Source organism: Branchiostoma belcheri, unplaced genomic scaffold, assembly GCF_001625305.1.
Source record: "Branchiostoma belcheri isolate BF01 breed outbred unplaced genomic scaffold, Haploidv18h27 scaffold135, whole genome shotgun sequence".
Classification (NCBI taxonomy): Eukaryota; Metazoa; Chordata; class Leptocardii; order Amphioxiformes; family Branchiostomatidae; genus Branchiostoma; species Branchiostoma belcheri.
This window is the reverse complement of record NW_017802769.1, coordinates 442,761-465,984: the sequence shown is the minus strand read 5'-3', so window position 1 is coordinate 465,984 and position 23,224 is coordinate 442,761. Positions and strand designations below refer to the sequence as shown.

The 23,224-nt window shown below is 40.6% G+C and overlaps 2 protein-coding genes across 4 annotated transcripts; one reads left to right on the top strand and one right to left on the bottom strand.

The window, feature by feature from the left end:
• The first annotated feature begins 678 nt into the window (after positions 1-678).
• LOC109464273 (sodium-independent sulfate anion transporter-like) lies at positions 679-16,324 on the top strand. 3 transcript variants are annotated; one of them, XM_019761222.1, is made up of 19 exons: positions 679-783; positions 2,152-2,406; positions 3,314-3,506; positions 4,794-4,879; positions 6,005-6,084; positions 7,294-7,448; positions 8,170-8,345; positions 8,615-8,687; positions 8,885-8,935; positions 9,363-9,423; positions 9,821-9,876; positions 11,113-11,253; positions 11,723-11,778; positions 11,976-12,047; positions 12,641-12,740; positions 13,912-13,979; positions 14,553-14,618; positions 14,826-14,913; positions 15,306-16,324. In XM_019761222.1, exons 2-19 carry the CDS (start codon positions 2,158-2,160, stop codon positions 15,362-15,364), a joined length of 1,830 nt encoding a protein of 609 aa, XP_019616781.1. In that variant the 5' UTR covers positions 679-783; positions 2,152-2,157; the 3' UTR covers positions 15,365-16,324. The 3 variants fall into 3 exon arrangements, with proteins under 3 accessions (XP_019616781.1, XP_019616782.1, XP_019616780.1); XM_019761223.1 differs by having other exon boundaries at positions 2,145-2,406; positions 15,309-16,324; XM_019761221.1 differs by having other exon boundaries at positions 2,145-2,406.
• A 93-nt stretch (positions 16,325-16,417) lies between these two features.
• Positions 16,418-23,111, bottom strand: LOC109464275 (alpha-N-acetylneuraminide alpha-2,8-sialyltransferase-like). The gene is made up of 7 exons (XM_019761224.1): positions 22,227-23,111; positions 20,823-21,080; positions 19,897-20,038; positions 19,285-19,397; positions 18,429-18,521; positions 17,579-17,826; positions 16,418-16,933 (listed from the first exon to the last, which is right to left on the bottom strand). Exons 1-7 carry the CDS (start codon positions 22,436-22,438, stop codon positions 16,650-16,652), a joined length of 1,350 nt encoding a protein of 449 aa, XP_019616783.1. The 5' UTR covers positions 22,439-23,111; the 3' UTR covers positions 16,418-16,649.
• Between the last annotated feature and the right edge of the window lie 113 nt (positions 23,112-23,224).

Below are 23,224 nucleotides of genomic sequence, written 5' to 3'. Positions count from 1 at the left end.
AAGTACTACATACAGGTACGCTGGTTAACTTAAGGCTAGAATCATTAGGGGTTAGGCTGATACACACATGAAACAGTGATTTAGAAGTAAATGTACAGTAGTTGTGCAGTAGTTAACTGTACGGACCACTTCAGAAATGATACATCTAATAAAGTATAGATCTTCACATTGTTTCTCCTGTCTTTGCATTTCATTACCTTGTTTATGGTTGAATAACTGTTAGAATGGGTCTTTAATTTACACAGGAAATGCATATGACAAAATAACAATGACTTAAAAGTCAGCTCTATATTAATTAAACATTGTTCTAATTGGGTACGGGACAAATTAAAATGCAGGAAGGTAGACATTGTCATTACTTTGTTTAAAGTTTATATAAAACAGGCGACGACCCAAATATTGCTAACGTTATATATTATTAAATAGATAATACAAAAAAATGTCATGTATTTAGATATATCAGGAGAGGAAAGCACTCGCTGTACAGTGTAACATCCGCCACGTATCAAATCATCCGTAGGACATGTACCGAGTACACTACACGATGTTAAACGCATCGAAGAACTTTAGCCACTGCTGATGTGAACGGGTAATATTCCATCTTTCACACTATTCGGATAATCAGGGCACAGTGAGCAGGACTTTGCTCTTTGACCTTTGACCGTTCTAAGGAAAAAGCGCAAAGGGCGAAAGCAGAGTTGGGAGCTATTTTTGCAGAATCCTTGCAGGGCTGTTAGGCAAACAAGAGCCATACCAGAGTATACTGGTGCTTAACACCATGAGGTAAGTTACTGAGAAATTATGTGCTTCGTTTTTTGTAGAAAAGCCGGTGTTGTAACGCTTGTTTTACACGTTTTCGGTGCAGTGGACCGCTGCCTTGAATTTGGGGAGGGGGTTAACTTGCCGGTTTACCTTCACGTGACTGTCATGTGTCGATCGATAGGAAGTTAGGCTGTCGATAAGTTAATTAAGAAACTTTTACACTGTGGCAACTTAACTAAAATGCCATCGTTCACATACTCTGTAAGGCAGCGACACTATAGTACATAATAGCACTCTAGATCTAGTAACGTTATACGATGGGATACACTAACGTTACATATCCCACATATATACTAAGCAGATATCAGTTGAACCTGAACTTTAGCCCAACATTCATATTACCTATTACATCATCCATGTCTTGACGATATGCAACTTCATCTGATATCTACAATAATTAGTTTTGCAAGGGGTAGCTAAATTTAATCTGAATTCAGATCTTTTTTTTCAACATTTTTAGTTTTGGTTGTAGACATTTGTTTGTCACAGTGTTGCTAACACTAAGTTACAGTTACGATAAAGGGCTTTAATATATACCGGAATGTATTACATCTACAGGCCTGTAGATGTAATACATTCCAGTATGTGTGTGTCTATGTATGTACAATAGGGCTGCGGACCGGTACACTGTACCGGTCCAATACCGTAAAAATCGTTTCGGTACAGGTCCAAAATACCGGATCATGAAGTAACGAGTATATACCGAAATAGCTAGTTTACACCATGTATATGACTAAAGATAGGTAAATCCTACCACAAAGACGAAAAATTAGCACTGGAAAAGATGTAAACACCGTCGATTGATTTGAGATCCTCAGTCTCACGAGACATCGCGAGAGTGTGGCTGATCCAGGGTTGTGATTGGAAGATACTGACAAGTTGTCAACACTTTATTATTGCAAGTTGTCAACACTTTATTATTGTTTGTGTCATGATTGAAAAAGTGAAGAACACGTGTTAATTTGTCGAATTGTTCAGGTACAGGTACAGGTCCGGACCTGTACCTAAACCTCTGTACCGGTACCTGTACCTGTACCTGATGTTGCGTTTAGGTACGCAGCCCTAATGTACAACCATAGCTGGTGTGGGTTAACGGAAAACCCTAGCTGGTGTTATGCCGAAGGGTGGTTATAACGTTACCGGCTATACCGATAGAGATCTATACAGATACAAATTAGATTTTAAGAATTTTAAAAGAATTTTAAGTTATGTTTTAACCCTATATATATATATTGGGACAAAAGTAGATATGTCCATATGGCTATACTTTGCACAATCAAAATGTAAAATGATACCAATCATAAAGTATGGAATATTTTCAGATAACAGCTGACCATGACCATGAGTGTACAAACGGAGACCTCCACCTTCGAGCCCAGCTGTCCCACCTCCTGTAACGTCACGTCGTGGGCGCGGCGGAACTGTACCGCGGAGAACGTGCGCGGGAAGTTCCCCATCACGCTGTGGCTGCCACGGTACCAGTGCAGCTGGGTACAGTCCGACTTCATCGCAGGCCTGACCGTGGCACTGACGGTTATACCTCAGGGACTCGCGTACGCACATCTCGCTGAGCTACCTCTACAGGTACAGAAATGTGTATGTAGTAAAGGGTAAAAGGTAGTCCCATAGCCTTTTTGGCGACGTCTCAGGGAGGAGCCTAATGGTACAGTATTGTGTGCAGTTTGCAAGAATTCTAGGAACGGTACAGGCATTTTGTCCACAGGAATGGAATGTCCACAGGCATGTCTCTGACCCACATCTATGCCCACATTCCTAGAAACCCTTGGGAAGACCTCTCTGCTCCGGATGGCCCTACTCTCTGTGACCCTGGGGCTCGTTCACTATACACTCAGGGGAGGAGTGCACTGTATGTGTCTAGACTTAACAGGTACCATGGCTCCCTCGAAATCATGAAATCATGACAGTGCCATGCAAACAATAACCCTAACAGCAACCACCGTCGCCATGGCAATGTATGTTTTCATTGCCAGTCTTGTTAGGCATTAGGCCTAGGGGCAGTGGGTTGTTCATCCATTGTGTCTAAGGTACATTTTGCCCTCCATCTGAAGTCAGGTACCCATTTTATACTTCAACCAGGTTGAAGTGAGGAAAATTAAACTTAAAGCCATGTAAAAGTGCCTTGCCTAAGGCCACAATGTCTTGCCAGGAATGTCAGGAATTGAACCTGTACATGGCTGCCAGCTTTAGCCATTCAGTTCCACATACATGTTTGTAGTAGTACAATTGTATGTGATATGCATGTATTATAACACAGACTTTCTGTCAAGGGAATGTGCATAGTTTTATGATGCACTGAAACAACACTGATCATTTTATTCATCATTGATAATTCAGAAAGTCATCCTCCAACATTTAATTCTAAGGACAGCAACATTTGGAGTCCACATTTAAACACAGAACTAACTTTCTGAAAACCGGCAGGACGTACATTAGACTGTAATTGAAAATTGTTTTATTTTTGTGTTTTCAGTATGGCCTGTACTCGTCCTTCATGGGTTGTCTTGTGTACTTTTTCCTGGGGAGTTCCAAAGACATCACCCTGGGTCCCACAGCCATCATGTCCCTCATGGTGGCCAGCTATGCTGAAGGGGACACCACCTATGCCGTGGCCCTGACCCTGCTGTGTGGCTGTATACAACTGGGGATGGGAATCTTCAGACTAGGTCAGTGTAGCTAGTTGCTCCAAAATTGGCAGCAATACTCCTTTTTTATTTTTTATTCTTATTTTTAATGAAAATTTACCACATTTGTGGAAGGATTGACATAACAGGTGACTATCACCTCTTCAAAGATATCAAACCTAAGACGAGACTGTAATGAGGTTTGAACCACTTACGCCGGGAAGGTCCTCTACACTTTTCGATAAGTATGATGCACATGGGTTCTTCAATGTGCATCCCGTGTTTTTCTCCCAAATTGCTAACAAGAGACCTCCATTTAACGTCATATCCGAGGGACGTCCCTAACCGAAGCTAGGTACTCATTTCCACCTGAGTGAAGTGATGAGGAAAGCCGTGTAAAGTGCCTTTCCCAAGGGCACAAGATCGGTGACATGGGCAGGATTCAAACCCGTGACCTCTTGGGTGTGATCATGAGCCAAACGCGCTACCAACTGCACCACACGACCCCAGTGTGACAGCAATACCACTTATGAATGTTAGTTCATTCTCCACCTTACCTTCTATTCTTATGCCTGGTGTTCAAAGCAGAAAAAGGTAGTCTCAAAGCCTTTTTTGAGGTAAGGGCAGTAGGTTGTTCATCCACTGTGTATTGGAGGGATGAGCCTATTCCTCTCCTTCCATCACCTTTTAGTACTAGTAGTTTTACAGTCTTGAAGTCTGGAATGCTATTTGTCAAACCCACCACTCAATCAAGTGTCTGTTAGCCATGACTGACCACTTGGCCATTCAATGCCACCTAATACTGTAGTGCATGCCCGTAGGATTTTGAATGGGGGTTCTTCACACTGCTTGAGGGGACCTCGAGCGCCGGTTGCGCGAGGTTCCTAGGGGGGCCCGGGGGCACGCTCCCCCGAAAAATTTTGAAAAATGAACCTTCTAAAATGGCATTTAGTGCATTTTTGAGAGGATTTCCAAGAAAAAATCAGAGATAAATTTTTATTCAATGACAAAGGGAGCAGTTTTTCTACAATTCCAGTCTTGGACCTTTGCATAAAAAGTGGACCAAAAAGTGGACCGTAACATAAAATGTGGATCAAAAAGTGGACCTTTACATAAAAAGTGGACCAAAAAGTGGACCTTTGAGCCTTGTGTGGGGGTTCTTCCGAACCCCCCGAACCCCCCTGGCTACTATGGCATTGATTAAGAATTGGCAGCAAAAATTAATACCAGGTTGGGAGTGCAATCCTATCGCCTTCTATCTTTTAAGTGCAGTGTCAGAATTGATTGAAATTTTGAAGACAATTAAAGATGTTCCTTTTTCCTCCCCAGGTTTCTTGGTAAACTTCATCTCATTTCCAGTTATCAATGGTTTCACATCTGCTGCAGCCATCACTATAGCTTTTGGACAAGTTAAGGTAACAACTTTGAAATCTTGAACGCTGGCTTTGCATCAATGTATCCTGCAAATTATCAGAAACAAATGGTATCTTTTGCAAAGAATCATAATAATAATAATAATAGATGGTTTATTAAAAGTAGTTTGCAGCCACCGGGCTGAATTGCATACCTTGTACAATTGCTAAAAAATCTTAAATTACAAACTAACAGTACTCATTGATACTCAATATAGAAACTCATTAACACAATATAGAAACTCATTAACACAATATAGAAACTCATTAACACAATATAGAAGGCTTACTATTAATTTCGTCATAGTTTGCGTTAACACATTTACACAAATATACATGGCTAGCATTGACTAATCATTGTCACAATATGAGTGAATCATTGTTACCAGTCTTTTATATAAAATACACCTTTTGTATGATAGGATTCTGAAATGTTAGACATTTTTTTTTCAGTTTGTTTATGTTATACGAGCAAAAACTGTGACATGTTTTGAAAGGACAGTCTTCTTACATTCTTTTGCAGGTTTTACAGTGGCCTCTATCAGGTACATGTAGGAAATGACACGTCCTGTCTTATCTTGAAAGTTCATCTGTGTTGGTAGAAGTCATTATGAAGTAAGTTTAAACTGTAATTTCCAACACAACAAAAATTGGACTCACCCAAATTTTTGACTGTACAACTCCAGTCTTTTTCAAGGAATGAGCAATCCACCGCTTCCGTGACAGATAACACACGTGACTCCGTGAGCAGTGGATCATAGGTTGCAGAAAGTCTGACAACATATACATATAGAATCCCCTGGACATTCAGTCTCACTGGACAAAGTAAAAATCTTGGACACAGAACCGGAATTTTTTGCACGAGGGATTAAAGAGGCCATCTACATCAGGGCTTTACAGCCATCCCCCAACAGAGACGGGGGGCGCCACAGACTTTCTGCAACCTATGATCCACTGCTGACGGAGTCACGTGTGTTATCTGCGTGACGTCACGGAAGCGGTGGATTGCTCATTCCTTGAAAAAGACTGAAGTTGTACAGTCGAAAATTTGGGTGAGTCCAATTTTTGTTGTGTTGGAAATTACAGTTTAAACTTACTTCATAACGTCCTGTCTTATTATGCTTTCAGCATGTCCTGGGGTTACACAACATACCAAGAGACTTCTTCCCATGTGTCTACTACACCTTCAAGAACTTAGGAAAAACTAAGTAAGTAGAGAGAATCTTTGTAGCACAAAATAAATCAAGTACATGTATAAATTCTTTGAAAAGTCAGACATTTCAGATTTCATCAGTTAGTGAGAAAATCAGTAACTGAAAGAAAGTGGATATCTGTATACTATTATACATTTAACATGTACAACAAGAATTCTGAGATTTCATACCTCCATGAAATATGGGCTTGATATGGAAATGTAAATTTCCTCTTTAATTATGCAAATTACCTCCGCATTAACATGATATATGCATCGTGATGTATGTTAACTTTTGATTAACTTACAGATGTCCCAAGTATGACATTCCCATTATTCACCATTAAGAAATCATAGAATTTTTGCATAAATTATGCAAATTAGGTCATCATTTGCATAATTAGTATCTGTTGATGTTCTGCCTGCCATAGGTTACATACATTACATGTATGAAAGTAGTATAATGTAAAACACTGTAATCATAGAACTTCCTCATTAATTATGCAAATTAAGTCCTCATTTGCATAATTTGCATTTAATCATGTACATCTTTCTCTCGGCTACCTACACACCAAAAATTATGAAAATATGTTGTTCCTATCTGGACTTATTGGCTTTTAAACATTTCGCCAGAAAGTGCCCTGCAGTTCCAGAACAAGCTGCTAGGGGGACCAAACTCACACCACTTATTCCTGACAGGAAAAGCTATCTGCCACCAAAAAGTCAAGACCATAGCATGTTCAGGACAAAAGATACAAAAACCGGAAGTTCTGCTGCAGTACCAAGGTCATCCGCCAGGAGGCCCATATTTGACCTTGACGTTTGTCTTCCTAAGACTTACCAACATACCAAATATCATCATAATCCATAAAGACGTTCTGAAGTTATGCTGACCACAAAGTTGCGGAAACACACACAGACATACATACATACATACATACATACAGACAGACGCCGCCAAAAACAATACCTCCATTTTTCATGGAGGTAAAAATGCCTACAAAAGTACTTGGGTGCACCAGTGCACCCACAGAAAAGAACGGGTGCACAGCTCCAATTTTGGGTGTACTAAGGTGCACATGCATCCAGTATTTCGAGCCAACACCAAGACAACACCATAGGAACTGTTACAGTAGCTCACTAATAGGTTGTGGCAGGGCAGCGTCCCACATACAATGTACTAGAAAGTTCTACTCTGTTTGACCTACTCTGTTTTTATCCCTAGTCTGTGGGACCTGTTGATGGGAGCGGTGTGTTTTGTGTTGCTGCTGCTGCTGAAGTGGCTGAAGGATGTGAAGTGGGACAGTCCAGACGAGGTCGGGTACAGTCCCACACGCTGGCAGCAGGCCGGCAGGAAGGTCGTCTGGCTCATAGGAACAGGTACACAAACATCTGTCCATTGGAACTACAACTTTTACTGTAACTTTGTATTTGTATGTTGGTAATGTGCTGTCAATTTACTCTGTCAGAATGAACAAACTCATGACTTGGCCACCAAAACCAATACTTCTGTACCAGAAAGTACAATGGAACTACAACTGTATTACATAGTAACTTTTGTATTTGTATGTCTATACTGTGCTGTCTGTACTGTGCTGTCAATACTTCTATACCAGTGAATAATAAGAGAGTATGTGTTCATAGGAATTTCAAACTCTGCTACAGTAACTGTATAAATTACGGAGATAATTTCTTAACGTTTCTAGTGACATCCACCACTCTTCTTCAGCGTCACAAATGAACTAACAGAACTTTTTTTTTTTTTTTAACCGAATTTAACGTCATTTTTCCCCAACCAGGGGTTAGACGTGCTTGCACCAAGTACAAAAGTCTTTTTTTGAAGCAAGATTTTTACGGCTGGATGCTCTTCCTAACGCCAACCCAAACCCTAGTAGGGCCCAGGATCCCTAGAAAATGCATGTTAAGTGCCTTTCCCAATTGGGCACAACGTCTGGGTGCATGTCCGGACATGTCTGAGTCCAACCCTGGGGATTGAACCTGGGTCTTCTTGCTTGACAGTTGGACACTCTATCCACTACACCACACAGAGGCCACTCAAAAACTTAACACATATATATGAGTATGTGTATTTCCCCTGCAGCCAGGAATGCAGTGGTTGTAGTGAGTGCAGCCCTGGTGGTTGTAGCACTGAAGAGTCAGGACATTGATGTGCTAACCCTCACAGAGCAGGTCCAGCCTGGGCTGCCTGCCTTCAAACCTCCCACCTTCACAGTGCATCATGGGAACACCACAGAAACAGCTGGGGATATATTACAGGTAGGGCTTGGTACAAAGGAAAACAGTCCACTGTTGTGCAGATGTAGGTTATAATGAATATCCTGAGACACCATTCAGTTTAATTTGTATATGCAGACTTTGAATAATCTCCAAGGTGATCATACGGTGGCAAGGCAGTATCCATTGGCCAGAAGAATGTCCATTAGCCACCAAAGAACATTCTTCTGGCCAATGGATACTGCCTTGCTATGTATGATCTGCTTGGAGATAAGACTTATGTGGGATCATTTTTCTCTCCATTATCTTAGGGTCTTGGAGCAGGCCTTGCTGTGGTGCCTTTGATAGGCTTTCTGGAGTGCATAGCCATTGGAAAAGCATTTGGTAAGTTGTAAGTTGTGACAAGGTCTGAAATGATAAAATGGGTCTGTACAATGCATTCCACCCCAGAATATATGTAATATTTTTAGTTCCATCCAGGCTATGGAAACAACTACATGTATTTCTAACGTGATGAATATGGATTACAGTATTGAGAAATATTGCTCTCGTGCTAACATGTCTTTCTCTTCTTTATTTAGCCCGTCAGAATAACTACAGGGTTGATGCAAACCAAGAACTTTTGGCCATTGGTAAGTTTTGTTATTACTGTTTAAAAGTTAGGTCATTCTTGTATTGTGAAAAAAAAGTACTTTCAAACTATGAGTTGATTTGTTGAAAGATGGTGATTGTGTTTTGGGAGTGGCTAGATGATGCATTGTTTTATGGTACTTCACACACAAAGGGTTATGCTCACACACAAATGGTTTACATATTATTTATCTGCTTTGTTATTGGAAAAAATACCGAAACTTGTGATTAGCCCACTCGATTGTAACGCTTTATCAAAGACCTATACTAGCTCTTATTGTTTGAGTAATTAAGATATGTTAGGTTTTATTTGACATTAGGTCTTATTCAACACATTTATTTTGTTTGTTACTTTATGTAGTTTGCCATACTGTTCATATACTTACACAAATGCCTTTTGAATTAATTGAATTCTCTTTTGTTCTTCAGGTATGGGAAACATCGTCAGTTCCTTTGTTTCTTCTTATCCAATCACAGGCAGTTTCTCCAGGTAAGAAGAAGCATATTATATTATTTCCAATAACTAGTAAGTTTTATTCAACATCTTGGACGCTTTCTGCCCTATTATAAAAGTGGCGAATTTAGGGTACACCGTACACCTACGCAAATATACACAATATTACATCGCGTCATAACCGGCATGACCTATGACCTTGATATTCGATCAATCACCATGGTAACACGTACGTAACAACTCTTATGATATAACGGCAAAATGTGTCTTGGGTCTTGAAATTGGCCTTTAAAAAATAAGATTCAGAAAAAAAGTGGCGAATTTAGGGCCCCCTCCGTTACATACATAATATTAACAAGAAGTTAAGTGTGTAGATAGATTGCAGAATGATGTGTTGTACACAAAGGTTTGAATTTTTTACTTATCTTTCCAGAACTGCAGTGAACTCTCACAGTGGTGTGAAGACACCTGCTGGGGGACTTGTCACAGGTCAGCAAAATGTAAAACTGCAATAACATCAATTCTCAGGCATAGATCATTGATATATGTTACTTTATACATAGCACATCACAGGTTACATCATGCAGTATATTGCAGAGCAAAATTCAGCAGTATACATTACTAGTAGTATATACTATGCAGTCAAAACTTCCTAAGAAGACAACTCAGGGGACTGATAAAATGTGGTTCATGTGGACAGGTGGTTGCTGTATCCAGGATTCTTAATGCTTGTGTCAAAGGGGAAAAAGGGACGTCTATGATGTCTATGACGATTTACCACATTTGTGGAAGGATTGACATAACAGGTGACCATCACCTTTACAAGATGTCAAACCTGAGACCAGACTGTAAGGTTTGAACCACTCACACCGGGAAGGTCCCCTACTCTTTTCGATAAGTGCGGTGGGTTCTTTTACGTGCGTGGGGTGTGGCTCTCCCAAACACGGGACCTCCATTTAACGTCCTATCCGAGGGACGTCCCTAACCGAAGCTAGGTACTCATTTACACCTGAGTGAAGTGAGGAAAGTCGTGTAAAGTGCCTTTCCCAAGGGCACAAGATCGGTGACATGGGCAGGATTCGAACCCGCAACCTCTCGGGTGTGAGCCGAACGCGCTACCGACTGCGCCACACGACCCCACAGCAAAAGGGACCACCAAAGAGTTGTCATATTGGCCAGATGGTCCATATGTACAGGTGGTTACTGGTACAGATTTGGCTTTACCTTCAAGTTGGTTGTTTTGATAGATGATGTGTGCCATCAAATACAGTTGCTGTGACTATAGCATTATTAGTGGGATGGCCCTGTAGTGTTGTAGTGTGCTGAGCACATTGGCAGAATGTACTACACTTTTACAAAAAACGTAATGTATTGTTCAGAGCAGAATGGCAGAATGTCTCACATAAGGTCGTTTTCACGCATATAAGGTTAACATCCTGTCCATAGTTTTCAAATGTTATGTCGGAAAAAATATTGTCTACAACAGGCAAAATTCTGATGCAACGTTGACCAAAAGTCCAACGAAAACCGTGAAAAATGGGGGTTTTGCGCAGGCATAGTACATTCAGATATGCCAATGTGCTAGTGTGCTTTATTGATTTGGTTGGTCCGTGCTGACCTGTGCTGTCTCCTACTTTAACAGCTGCTGTAGTGCTGCTGACCCTGTAGTGTTGTAGTGTGCTGTTACAGTGTTTGGTCTGTGCTGACCTGTGCTGTCTCCTACAGCTGCTGTGGTGCTGCTGGCCCTGGGCGTGCTGACCCCGTCCTTCCACTACATTCCCCAGGCAGCGCTGGCCGCTGTCATCATCTCCGCTGTGCTGACCATGGTCGATTTCATGGTACTGGTCAAGCTGTGGAGGCTGCAAAGTACGGTCACAAATACATTGTTTTGCATAACCAGTAAACTGCCTATAGGCCTGATGCATCAGTTTTGTAGTAGATGTCTAAGGTATGTAAGGTGTAAGGTTTGATCCACTCCCACTGGGATGGACCCATACTCTTCTCAAGATGTTTGTTGGTATCTTTAGCATGCTTAAGGTGTGGCTCTCCCAAAACACTGGATCTCTGTTTTTAGGTCCCACCCAAGAAACTGTCCAATAGGTGTAAAGTGTCTTTCCTTTAGATGTAGAGTACAACATTGGGGTCTCCTAGGGATTAGATTTATAGTCTTTAAATTCTAAGTCAACAAACACAAAACCACATTGCCACCTCATAGCTTTGATGATCTTAGCTACTACCGAATTCGTTATGTTGACAATTAAAAGTATGTTTCTTCTTTGCAACTGCAAGAAAAGTGCTACATGGTTAACATTATTGTTCTCGTTTGCTTTTACAGAATTGGACCTGCTTCCTCTAGTCTGTACATTCTTTGGTACTTTTATTGGCATTGAGGTAAGGATTTTAGTTTCAACATGTACAGTTGTATGTAGCTTGGTTGGTGTGTCAAGTTTGTGTCAAACCGATATTGAAGATTTCTGTCTTTATTAGAAGATATTGGCCGAATTCACTCTGTATGTCTTATTCCAGCTGAAGTAAAAAGTTCCATACATGTCTGACTGTAGGGTGTGTTGTTTTATTTGCCGCTCCAGTGGGGGATTCTAGCGGGAGTAGGTGTGTCTGCGATGATCCTGCTCTTCCCACAGGCCAGACCTGGACTCCTGGTAAGTTTTAAGCAGACTTCTTAATATTTTCTACCCAGTGAAAAATATGTGGCTAGAATAAAGGAGCATAAAAGTTCGGAGGAGGGTGTTATTTTATGAAATTTAATAACTTCAGGAAGGAAATAGAATATAGATGCATACTAATCTACTTCACAGTATATGATAAAGTACCCACTATACGTGTATATAGTCATGTGTGCCAAAAAAATTCAGTACTCTGGAAAACTCTCCAAGCACCCTCTGAATATTCCGCTATTCACTATGGCTGAGTACAATGTAGCTGATGAAAGTTGTGTTGCAAAAATAATTTGCGTCACACTATGCCATTTATGTGTTTAAGCAATGAAGTGAACATTACTGAGATGCTTTGATACTAATTTTTGACTGGTATCATTTACTCACTCACTGTCCGGTTTATCGTCTGTTGTTCCCCGTCTTCCGAGGGTTAGACGTGCTTGCACTGTACAATTGAGGCTTGATGGCAGCCCACCACTTGCCTCTGTCCTGTGGGTTGAGGTTGTTGTTGGTATGGTACATGTATTCTAATTTGCTAATGACTGGTGCTAATTGTCTTTTCTGCCTTTGTCTCACAGGTAGACAACAAGGATGTGTTGATATTCCAGCCAGACAGAGGTCTCCACTACCCCGGTGTGGACTTCATCAGAACCCTACTGTATGACAGGGCACTCAAAGGTTAGAACACATCACTGCCTTGCTTACACATAGCTGGAAAGCTCATCTGTGTGTTAGTAGAAGTCATTCTGAAACTGCATGGTTTGAACTGTAACTTTCAACAAAAATAATTGGACTTACTGCTGGCGACAGTTCAACTCAAACTTGACAAAGATTGGAGTTGAACAGTCAAAAATTTAGGAAGCGGTAAGTGATTTTTTTTGGGAATAACAGTTCAAACATGTTTCAGAATGCGCGCATGCCTAGATCAAACATTGATGGGAGCAACTTTGATTCCAATTGTCTTCAAATTTCTTACTTGTATTTGATCCAAATATCAGTAATCAGGCCTATATGAACCTAGCCTGGGTGCCATCCCCAGTAGTATATTCGCCAGCTCTATAACTGGGTCTGGACTTGATGACATATGAAACGTCTGGTGATGACGTCACGTAATGAGCTAGTCCGAGCAGCGGGTCTTCATTTGATTGGCTGACCCTCAGAGGCGACGGCCAATGACGCGCCTGTATTATTCAAGTGATGTTTGTTGTTTTGTAAACACAGATCTTCGCGCGAGTGTTCCTTTTCTCGGTGCGTTCTATTTTTGCGAGGTCAACATCAAGCTCCGAGAGCTGAGCAGCGGCGTGTGCGCCAGCCATGTTGATGATCGATCGCGGAAAGTACACTGACTACGGCTATATCAAGCGCGCTTTAGCGTTCGGCGTCGGACATGTTGATGATAATAAGATAAGAATAACGATCTATCCTAACGTAGCCGTTCGGACGCTAACGTCGCTGTTCGGCCGGCCGAACGGCCCTTACCTAATATGTACACACCCAAAACAGGGCTTAGACGAGTAGGACCAATCAGCGCGCTCGTTCAAAATCTGAACGAATATTCAGACTCCAGACGCTACATATGTCATCAAGTCCAGACCCAGTTATAGAGCTGCCGAATATATTACTGGGGATGGCACCCAGGCTAATATGAACCCAATCGGGATGATTTCTCTATGGTTAAGAATACCTGTACATTGCAGAGGTGCTCAAATTGAAATGATCTGTTGCCTGTCTCCTTGAGATAGTGGCAAAAATGTAGAATGTGACATTTATGGACATTCATTTAATTTTTGTCTAGCCCTAACCTGTCGGTGTTGAATTCTCTTCTTGTCACAAATTCTGTTCCTTACAGAAAAGCCCTACAGACCAGTGGTGTTGGACTGTTCCCACATTGCCAGTATAGACTACACTACAATACAGGTGAGGGCAAGCCAGCATGTACAGTCGGATAGGGGATTAAACTTAGTTACTTCATGTTTAAGTAATGCTTTAACCATCTTCCTGGTTGGAAGCCAACTGTTATCAGTACACATTAACAGGAGTTGGAGTGTTATTGTAATTCTAGGGCTTGTGGCAGCTTGTGTAATAGAACGTTTTTAAGCAAAGAGAGAAATACACTACATAACTTAAGCTTGTACATGTAGTGCAAACAATATTTCCATATTTTATTTGCTTATTTAAGAAGTGCTGTAGACAAATGCATATTTCTAATACAGGTAGAAAAGCCTTCAACTGCAAAACATTCTTAATTTTCCTTTCTCTGGTGTTTTCACTATAACTAGAAAGTGAGAAGTTGAATTTAGCCCAAGTGGCAAAACTGAACAACAAAGGTTTTCATTCATTCTTTGGCATATACATGTACAAGTACAAATCAAAGTGACCTTGGAGATGCCATAACAGTAGAATCAACAGCCATTCTACATGTAGATATCTTCCAGGATCACTACTGTAACAGGTGTCTGATTGTCCACTTGACAATGCGTCTTTTTGCAGGGACTAAAAGAAGTGTTGGAAGAGTTCAACAGAATGCGTGTGCCTCTCACCTTTGCTGCACTTAAGGTGATACTTATGGTCCATGTTGTAGTAAAAAAGAGATTTTAAACCTCTTTGGTTGTAGTACTATTTATGAGTTTATTAGGCTTCTTCTATTCAAAACATATAAGAGACTAACTATGGAATGTATTGACAGCTAGATGTTTTTTGTATATGATATTTTATGGTTCAGTTGGGACAGATGTTGTGATAATCCCATCTTGTATTCTGCAGCCTCACCTGCAGGAGGTGCTGACAGCTGCGGACCTGCCAGGTTTCAGGTGCTATGCAACAGCCAACGAGGCCGCCAACTGTATCTATGGTCTGTACATTTCTTTCCTTCACTTTTATTATGTTTACCGAAGGAAAACATTGTTTTTGCTCTGTTTCTTCCTCTTCTTCTTCTTCTTCAACCTCTGACCTGACCAATGACATGATTTGTAGATGTCTGTCACCATGGTGACTGGTGTTGGGTTACATAATGTTGCAATTTCAAGGTCTGCTCTGCTCCTGTCACCATATACTAGTAGTACATATATGTGAATGTGTTTGAGTAAGAATTAACAGAGCAGACCATGTCCGAAGGTAAACATTTATATGCATTTGCTTTGCAAATGTTACTTCTCTAGTATCATTATAGTTTGATTTGTTGTTGTTGTATTTGTCCTCTGTTTTCTTGATCCTGTTTGAGGGTTTTCTTGTGTTATTTTACAGAAGATGGTGACCCAGAAACAAACCCTTACACTCCCCTGCTGAATGCAGTACAGCACTGACATGCTAGGGGGCAGTAGAAGGAGGGAACAAGTTCCATCATGTCACACATGATAACCACCTGTATGTGAATCAACGCATTCTTCATTTTGTTGATTGTTTGTTGGTAGTAGAAGGCTACTGATTTTAAAATAGTGACACATAATTGTGAAAAAGATATTAATTTTGTAAGAAATATTAGGAAAAGGATACCTGTACGCAAATTTTCATGTTCATAGTGTGTCCAGTGATACTAGATGAATCCGTAAAATTTTCCACACTCAGATTCATACAGATTCCAAAATTTCTGAAAGTCACTTTGTCACTCTGAGAACGGATGGCCAAATTTGAAAAGTGAATACATCTTGAAACTTCAGCTTCTTGCTAAAAATTTATCAAACCAAACCAATATCTTTTGGATATCTATCTTTAAGCAAATCTACACACATCTGCTCTACTATTACTGGAGCATTCTTAGCTCATGTTTTGTTGCCTTTGAGTTATCTGCTGGTAATATGGCCTTTGATATGAGCTATTTTGATCAGGAGTCTGAAAATGTTGTATTAATGTATTCAAACAATTGTTTTACTGTATTTGTTTTCATTGTATGTGTATCGAATTATGTCAGTAATCCACATAACAACTGACTGATGACAAGCAAGCCATAATACAAACCAATTTATTGCTGATAAATTGTAGATACATGACATTATATGTACAAAATAAAGGGCAGTTGCAATTATAGTAAATACTACACACTACTGGTACTTCTCAAGTATACTTACAGAAAACATAAGAAGTGTAAAGAATTGTTGGTTTAAAGAGATATGGAAAAGGACTTCTTGCCAATACCTGCTAATTTAATTGAGTTTTCTTTTGTTATTATGGACCTTTTGGTCTAAACTTAATGAAAGAAATATAAAATGATGATATATTTTGATTTGATTTATTGAAATTGCAACAGTGCAATACACGCGGAACAGAGGCAGCAGTTGCTGGTGTTGTGTCCCGCACATAGAAACAAATACAGGACAGACAATACTCATTTTCACTTGAGTCTAGTGGGGAAAGTCGTGTAAAGTGCCTTTCATAAGGGCACATGATCGGTGGCATGTCAGGACTCGAACCCGGGACCTCTTGGCTCCGAGTCGCGCACGCTGCCGTTGTGCCACACAGCCATTTTACAGGGAAATAGACGGTATCTATATATATTTGTACACCTATATTCATACATTGTATATTCTTCTATGCATATACAAGCTGAGTTTGACATAGAAGCAGCAATTGCAATCCTAAATTGTATTTTCTTCAAGATCTTTCTTCACACTTCTCCACATGTAGACGTAAAACACCCTTCTTATGCAGGTGCCTCAGCACTGAGAACTCATCCCCCATGTTGTGACGTCTGTTTTTCAAGACACCCTGTATGAACATCTGTTCTTCATCAAAGATGAGTTTCTGTCTACTGGAGATGGGTCGGTCAAAGTAGTGATAGGCTAGAACCCTGCCGTCTGAGGCTGTTCTGTAGGGCCAGAAGCCATACAGGTTGGTCTCCGCACACATGGAGAGGGCGATGGTTGTCACCAGGAGACCTGGGAAAGATGGGAGAGAAAGCGGAATGAAGTCAGATTTTGTTTTGATTTAATCAAGAAGCTTAAAAATCACAAGGACAGGAGACAGAATTACTACTTTGTGATTCCATCTGGTACTTGTCTTTAATGTTGCAAAGGAATAGGGAGTAGAGCTTTTCAACCTGATTCAAATTCGATTCTGTATCTGTATAGCCGGTATAACCGCCTTTCGGCGTAACACACCAGCTTCGCAGGCATGTGGTGCGGCGGCAGCTGGCTACATTACACCGAACGACTTGTTACAATTAACCCTAATGAACTTCTAATGCTAAACATGTCATATGAACAATACCAAAAGAAGTCCAATAGTGATAGTTAAGTCATGATGATTGTCTACTTCAGAGTTGTGATGTTGATTTTTTACCCAAGTATTTTGTTGTATAAGGATAAAAATACCTGATTTTCAGCTATGGATTCCTCCTATGCATGCAAGTTGTGCATATAAAGAATTATTCAGCAAATGTTAATTTTAGACCTCAATTTCATTCTTCTTCATCACATCAGTGTAACAGGACAGACTACACCCCTGGTCAGAATGTACCCCGGGTACATTATGGCTGGGGTATCTCCTGTTTGGGATGTCCAGCCCAGGCCACTGTTCCTTACCTGAGGTGATTCGCGCCTCCGTAAGGTGGAACGCCTTCTTCCAGAAACTGTCTGTCGCGCGTAGAAACTCCGGATGAGACCATCGCATCACCTTTTCTGAGTTTCTCATGGCTTGGTGTGCGCGGTACACCGGTTTTCTGTACCGTTTCTGGTCGAATGGATGGGTGTATATCACAGTGTTGGCGGGATACGTGTCCACTGCCTGCATAAAAGCACTGATGTTTTCCTTTTCCAGGAGTAGACCATATCTGCAGCAAGAAAGTGTCATAGAATCAGTTATACTTGTATCTTAATTACCTTCACCAAGAAGGTTATGTTTTCAGAGGCGTTCGTGTGTGTGTGTGTGTCTGTGTCTGTGTACACGATAACTTGAGAAGGCTTAAATGGATTGTTTTGATACTTGGTAGGTGGGTAGGTCTTGATGAGACCTCAAAATAATTTGGACCCCCTAGCGGCTTGTTATGATACTGCAGCTGAACTTCCAGTTTTGATATTTTAGTCATTTTACTATCATATTTAATGCATATTTTTTTCTGACACCAATGCTTCTTGCCAAAAATCTGTGTAGGAAACACTTCAGAATATATTCCATATATATATTCCATATATATAACATTCCATATATATTTTTTTCCATATACATATATGTACATTTGACTGCACATATATGTGTACATATATATATGGAAAATTGGTTGTACATGTACAAACAGGGAGATACATGTAATCTATTACATGTGTATCTTAAAGTCAACACGATATACATTGCGTATATATTGGTTGGATGAATCACTATATAATTTTCATTCAGTGATTTTAATCTTGCTGACAAAAACAGCCATGCACTTACCCATCTTGCAGGACCGAGGGGTTCAGTGTGACAAAGTTGGTCTTATTCCCCACATCCTGAGTAAAGCTTCCCTGGATTGGTGGTAAGTTCAGTCTGTATGCAAATGAGGGACATTGTTTTAATGGAGGGCTGATATTTCAAAGCAAGTCATGTTCTCACTGACCTTCGATAGTTTGTCAATAGAACTGGTTTCTGTTTACAATCACATATTCTAGCCAGCTGGTGTACTAAGGCCACACCAATTTAATTTCTTGGTTAACGGATTCGCCGCTTCATTTTTTTCTGATTTGCAAATAAAAATAAAAATTCAGAATCAACTGCAAAATGTTCATATTTTGCCCTGAACAGTTGAAAACAGTCCTTTTCTTACCACTTGTTACAGTCATTCCATCTTTCAATGCAGTAGTATCATTAAAAGTTCAAAATTCATTGTTTAAATTTTGAACCAGCCTGGTGTGTTGACTTCATGGCTCCTATGGTACCATTTTGGGCCATAATAGGATGCCTAGGCCTGTTTTTATTTATTTTTTTTTTTCGCTCGCCCGCTCCATTATTTTTGTAGAAAAATCCGTTAACCAAGAAATTAAATTGGTGTGGCCTAAGGGTCGCCTAATGGTATGTCATCAAATTAATCCAGGTCAAGGATATCTATATAACTGTTATATATAGACCGGAAGCAGGTAATTTTAACAAAGTTCTTTGTTTCTCAGATACAAAATGACAGTCAAGACCCTAATTGCCTGTACAATGAACAATTGGCACATTGACACTTGTACTGAGTAGTGCTGCACTTCGTCCGTTGAATTTCAAAAGATTCAAATTTATTGCGGTAAAGCTGTAAGTACTACTACCTCACCTGAACACGTGATCTGCAGAGTCGATCTCGTTCCCACAGCCACTCCCTGTCAGAACCCCACCGTTCCCAACCACGCTACAAGTCTGGTATGGTTTGACGGGAAACTGAACATTCTGAAAAGAAAAAAAAAGAAGAAAAATCAGTCTTGCAGACAAAAATATGTAGCGGCTCCGATAATCTATGGCTACGTAGCAAAAAGTGTGAGAATCGCGTTTTGAGAAAATATTTTTGCCGTCAATGAATGGCGGCCTTTATTGCACATTTTGCCACATGGGCTAATTAAGTACAGGTCAAAACAAAACATGATGAACACAGAACAGATGTGTGCAAAATAAATCTAGCTTTCATTACATACGTTCAACTTCTCCTCGCTTTTCAGTTATACGTTGTAGTAGAGATAAAGGAACAGATATGTTTTTCGATGGAAGGTTTGTCTAGTTGCATTAGGAATTTTTCTACAGTGCTCAAGTGCACAAAGTCAGGAATAATGTAACGTCATGTGTACTTGGCTGGAATTTGAATTGGCAAATTCTAGAGAGTATCAAGATAAAGTTAAGCATGATTTTCCTACGAATGCTGGTTTCAAAAATAATTTAATTGTTAGGTCCTTACCCGAGGGAAATACTTGTACGTCCCTCTCATGATCTTGACCGTGAGGTTGGACTGGAAGAATCTCAGGTGGGAGTGTACAGGCACGTTCTTCTGGCAGGTGTACAGGTGCGTCACCACTCTCGTCTTGTTCAGCACCATTTTTCTGGATGGAGTAGATCAGTAACTATCACGCGGGTTGGCGGAAAAAACTGTCCAGTCTGGACTGGTTTGGGGGGGGGGAACCTGTCCAGTCTGAATAAATGGTCTTCATAATGCTAAATTCAGCAGGATTGGCAACATTGCCAAAAATTTTCCCTTTAATCACCAAACTGATTGTTTTAGCCTGTCAAACAATATCCAAGTTTACTGTATTTTTGCTTTGAGATTATGTTTAGTGGTGTTGGATTGTCCGAAATCTTCTGGGATGAATTACAGTTTTTTTTCTGTACTTAATGTCTACACAAGATAGGTTAACCCTTGAATCCAACATTTCTTTGAGAATTTTTCCACCAACCCTCACAGTAATGCATTATCAGACCTTTTTGCTACCATTTTTTTATGCCAAGCTGCAATGCACTTTACTTAATTAGCTTGACTTCTAGATATGTGTTTTATTTTGAAAATCCTAAGAGAATAAAAATGATTAATTTGAAATTGTCATTCTTAAATTTTACAAGGCCTCGTAAATTTACTCATATCACTGATCTGCCCAAAACTACAAAATAAACAACTCTCTAAGCAGAGGTTGTTGATCGTTAGCTTTTTATGTATGGCCGTTTTTTTTTTTGTCTTGATCCCGTCGGTGGCCGGCGACCTTCTCTGGCTAATGGATACTGCCTGGCCAACTTTTTGCCACAGAAAGGGATCTGCTTGGAGATTAAAAATAAACTACTAAAACACAAATAACAAGTAGGAGAAAATTATATCTCCTAGTATTTTTATTTTACCTGAAGTTTTCAATTTCCGTCCGGTTGAAGCCAGTCCAGTCCAGTCCGGGACCTTGTGACAGTTCGGGCGGTGAGAGCTGTGGCTTTTGCTGCACCTCATCGAGATTCATATCTTCTTGTTCGACAATGAAAGTTTCTTCTTCTTCCTCCTCCTCCTCTTCTTCGTCGTCTTCTTCAAATTCCTTCCCTGGATAGTTTGCCTTCTCTTGTGGCCGTTGAACTTCCCTGTCAGCACTCGGTGTGTCCTCATCACGGATACTATGCCAGTGTACAACAGCAAGTTAAAGACATCTAATGCGCTTTCAGGGCAACAAAACTGGAGATTTGCAAAACAAGGCAAACTTTGTGATATTGACACATACTGCTTCACATTTAAAACAGCAGAAACAAGTCCCAATATGAGTCCTGTATTTTCTGGGTGGTACCCTAAAACTCAGCCCAGGGCCCTTCCAGTAAGCATTTTCCGTCAGAATTTAGGGAATTTTTGCTCCATGACGGTCAATGTACATTGGGGTAGTGTGGTTTCAACTCACTATAAAAGACCAGAATATTGGCTTTGAAAAATTGGCTTTCCAAGCCCTAAAAACTGCACTGGATGCCTTTAAGTATTAGACGAGCAGCAACCATCTCAGCTCTAAATGGTTGTTTAGTTTGTTTATCTATGATCGCCCTAAGAATAACAAATGCATAAACAAGTAAATGTGCTGTGAAACATTTCATGTTTTCCCCAAATTTGTGTTCAAGCACCATCATATTTAATTTCTGACGAATATGCATTGATCTGAAAGTTGTTTCCAGTGTTGCTGTTGTTATAAAGAACTCAGTCTTTTCCCCCCAATGCCTAGCAGTTTTGTCTTAAAGCATATGCAACGGAGCATGTATACGCCAATAATTATACCTGTAAACAGCCAACTCTGGAAATACTGTCTTCGAAACAGGAAATCGTGCTTATAGCACATATCCCGCATATCATTATCAGATAAAAGAGTACGACTAACCGCCCACAATTCGTTAACATTTGCATGCACTCACCACTGTTACTAGATTGAGAAGTAAGACAACTCAACAGTCATTTGACCTGCGTTATAATTATAGTAAACAACTAACTTTGAATAGGCAGTGGAGTCGTTGTTATCAGTGTTGTGACAGAAGTCAAGATGCCAAGTTTCTAACTTTCTTTGATTTGTCACAACAAATTGTCTTTGCCGCAACCTTTATCGTACCTTAGGGCTAGGCTATTCTTGTTGTACTTTTACTACTTTTTTTGGCTATCTTTCTGTGCAAAGCATCGCTGAATCCTTCAAATCATCACTAGTCAGGGGTAGGTGGTAACACGTACGAATGGCAATGTTGATATTGTATCATATATATATTGATGGCAAAGCTAATTGATGTAGGACTTACCTTGAGATATCGATAGGTCCTTCGAACTCTTCTCTGAGATCTCGGACCCCACGATCTTTAATGTTCTCCATGACAGCGCGAAAGTCGTCCTGCTTATCACAGCCAGGGTCTGAAGCACGGCCGGGCATGAGGACGAAAACCAGTACCGTCTGGTTGGCAGCCAACACAATTATGGCTAGAAGGAGCCTGGATTTGAAATCGCGACCTGACATCCCGAGTTGTGTCAATACACAAAGCCGGAGACACACTGTATGTCAACCACCACCGGCCGTATTTTTTTATCGTCAAGAGAATACAGATCAAAAACTTGCCAAGGAGTCCAGCGTATTTTACACCAAAAATGTGTCCTATCGTACGTGTACACCAGTTTGGTGTACTGTACGGTAACTGTAGACTGCGAGCACTGGCCGATGTTTTAAAAAATCGCTCAGTGGTCGAGAGGTGGACACCTGTCGTACTTCTGCCCGGATAATGTTCTTTTTCAGCACAGTCGTCGGACGAGCTTCATTTTCTATGGTCTGCTCCGTGGCGTAGGCTTTGTGGCCGCGGGGAAACACTAGTCAAAGAGGTTACTGACCCTAGCTCAGCAATGATCAATCTAGTCAATCCAGACGTCATTTCATGCATGGTTGGGTGACAGTTCAGATCACTTTAGTCCAAGGAAGTTTCAACATGGTTTTCAGGATTCCCCCTTGCTTCAGTCCGACACGATGTCACCACGTCTTGTTGTCCGTATAGGAGGCTATTCGGTATTTACCTCACATGACCCACCAGTTTTAACTTTATGGATGACATCTGCGCGCGCATTGATTTTCGCATGTTCTCAAAAAAAAAAAAGATCATGTCCTCCGAGGCCCTGGCATGGCTCTGGGCCTAGGTAGTCCATGGTAGTTAGCGGCAATACGGAGCCGATGGTAACTCTGGAGGATGGCACCCATGCTACAGAAGGTCCACAACTCAAGAACTCAGTACATACGAGACAGTGCCGATTCATAAAT

Coding starts and splice junctions, on each gene's coding strand:
- LOC109464273 (XM_019761222.1), top strand. CDS start 2,158: ATGACCATGAGTGTACAAACGGAGACCTCCACCTTCGAGCCCAGCTGT. Junction 8,936..9,362: donor CCAAGAACTTTTGGCCATTG/GTAAGTTTTGTT, acceptor TTTGTTCTTCAG/GTATGGGAAACATCGTCAGT. Junction 9,877..11,112: donor TGCTGGGGGACTTGTCACAG/GTCAGCAAAATG, acceptor TGTCTCCTACAG/CTGCTGTGGTGCTGCTGGCC.
- LOC109464275 (XM_019761224.1), bottom strand. CDS start 22,438: ATGTCAGGTCGCGATTTCAAATCCAGGCTCCTTCTAGCCATAATTGTG. Junction 19,398..19,896: donor CGTACAAGTATTTCCCTCGG/GTAAGGACCTAA, acceptor TTTTCTTTTCAG/AATGTTCAGTTTCCCGTCAA. Junction 18,522..19,284: donor TCTGCAGATCACGTGTTCAG/GTGAGGTAGTAG, acceptor ATTTGCATACAG/ACTGAACTTACCACCAATCC.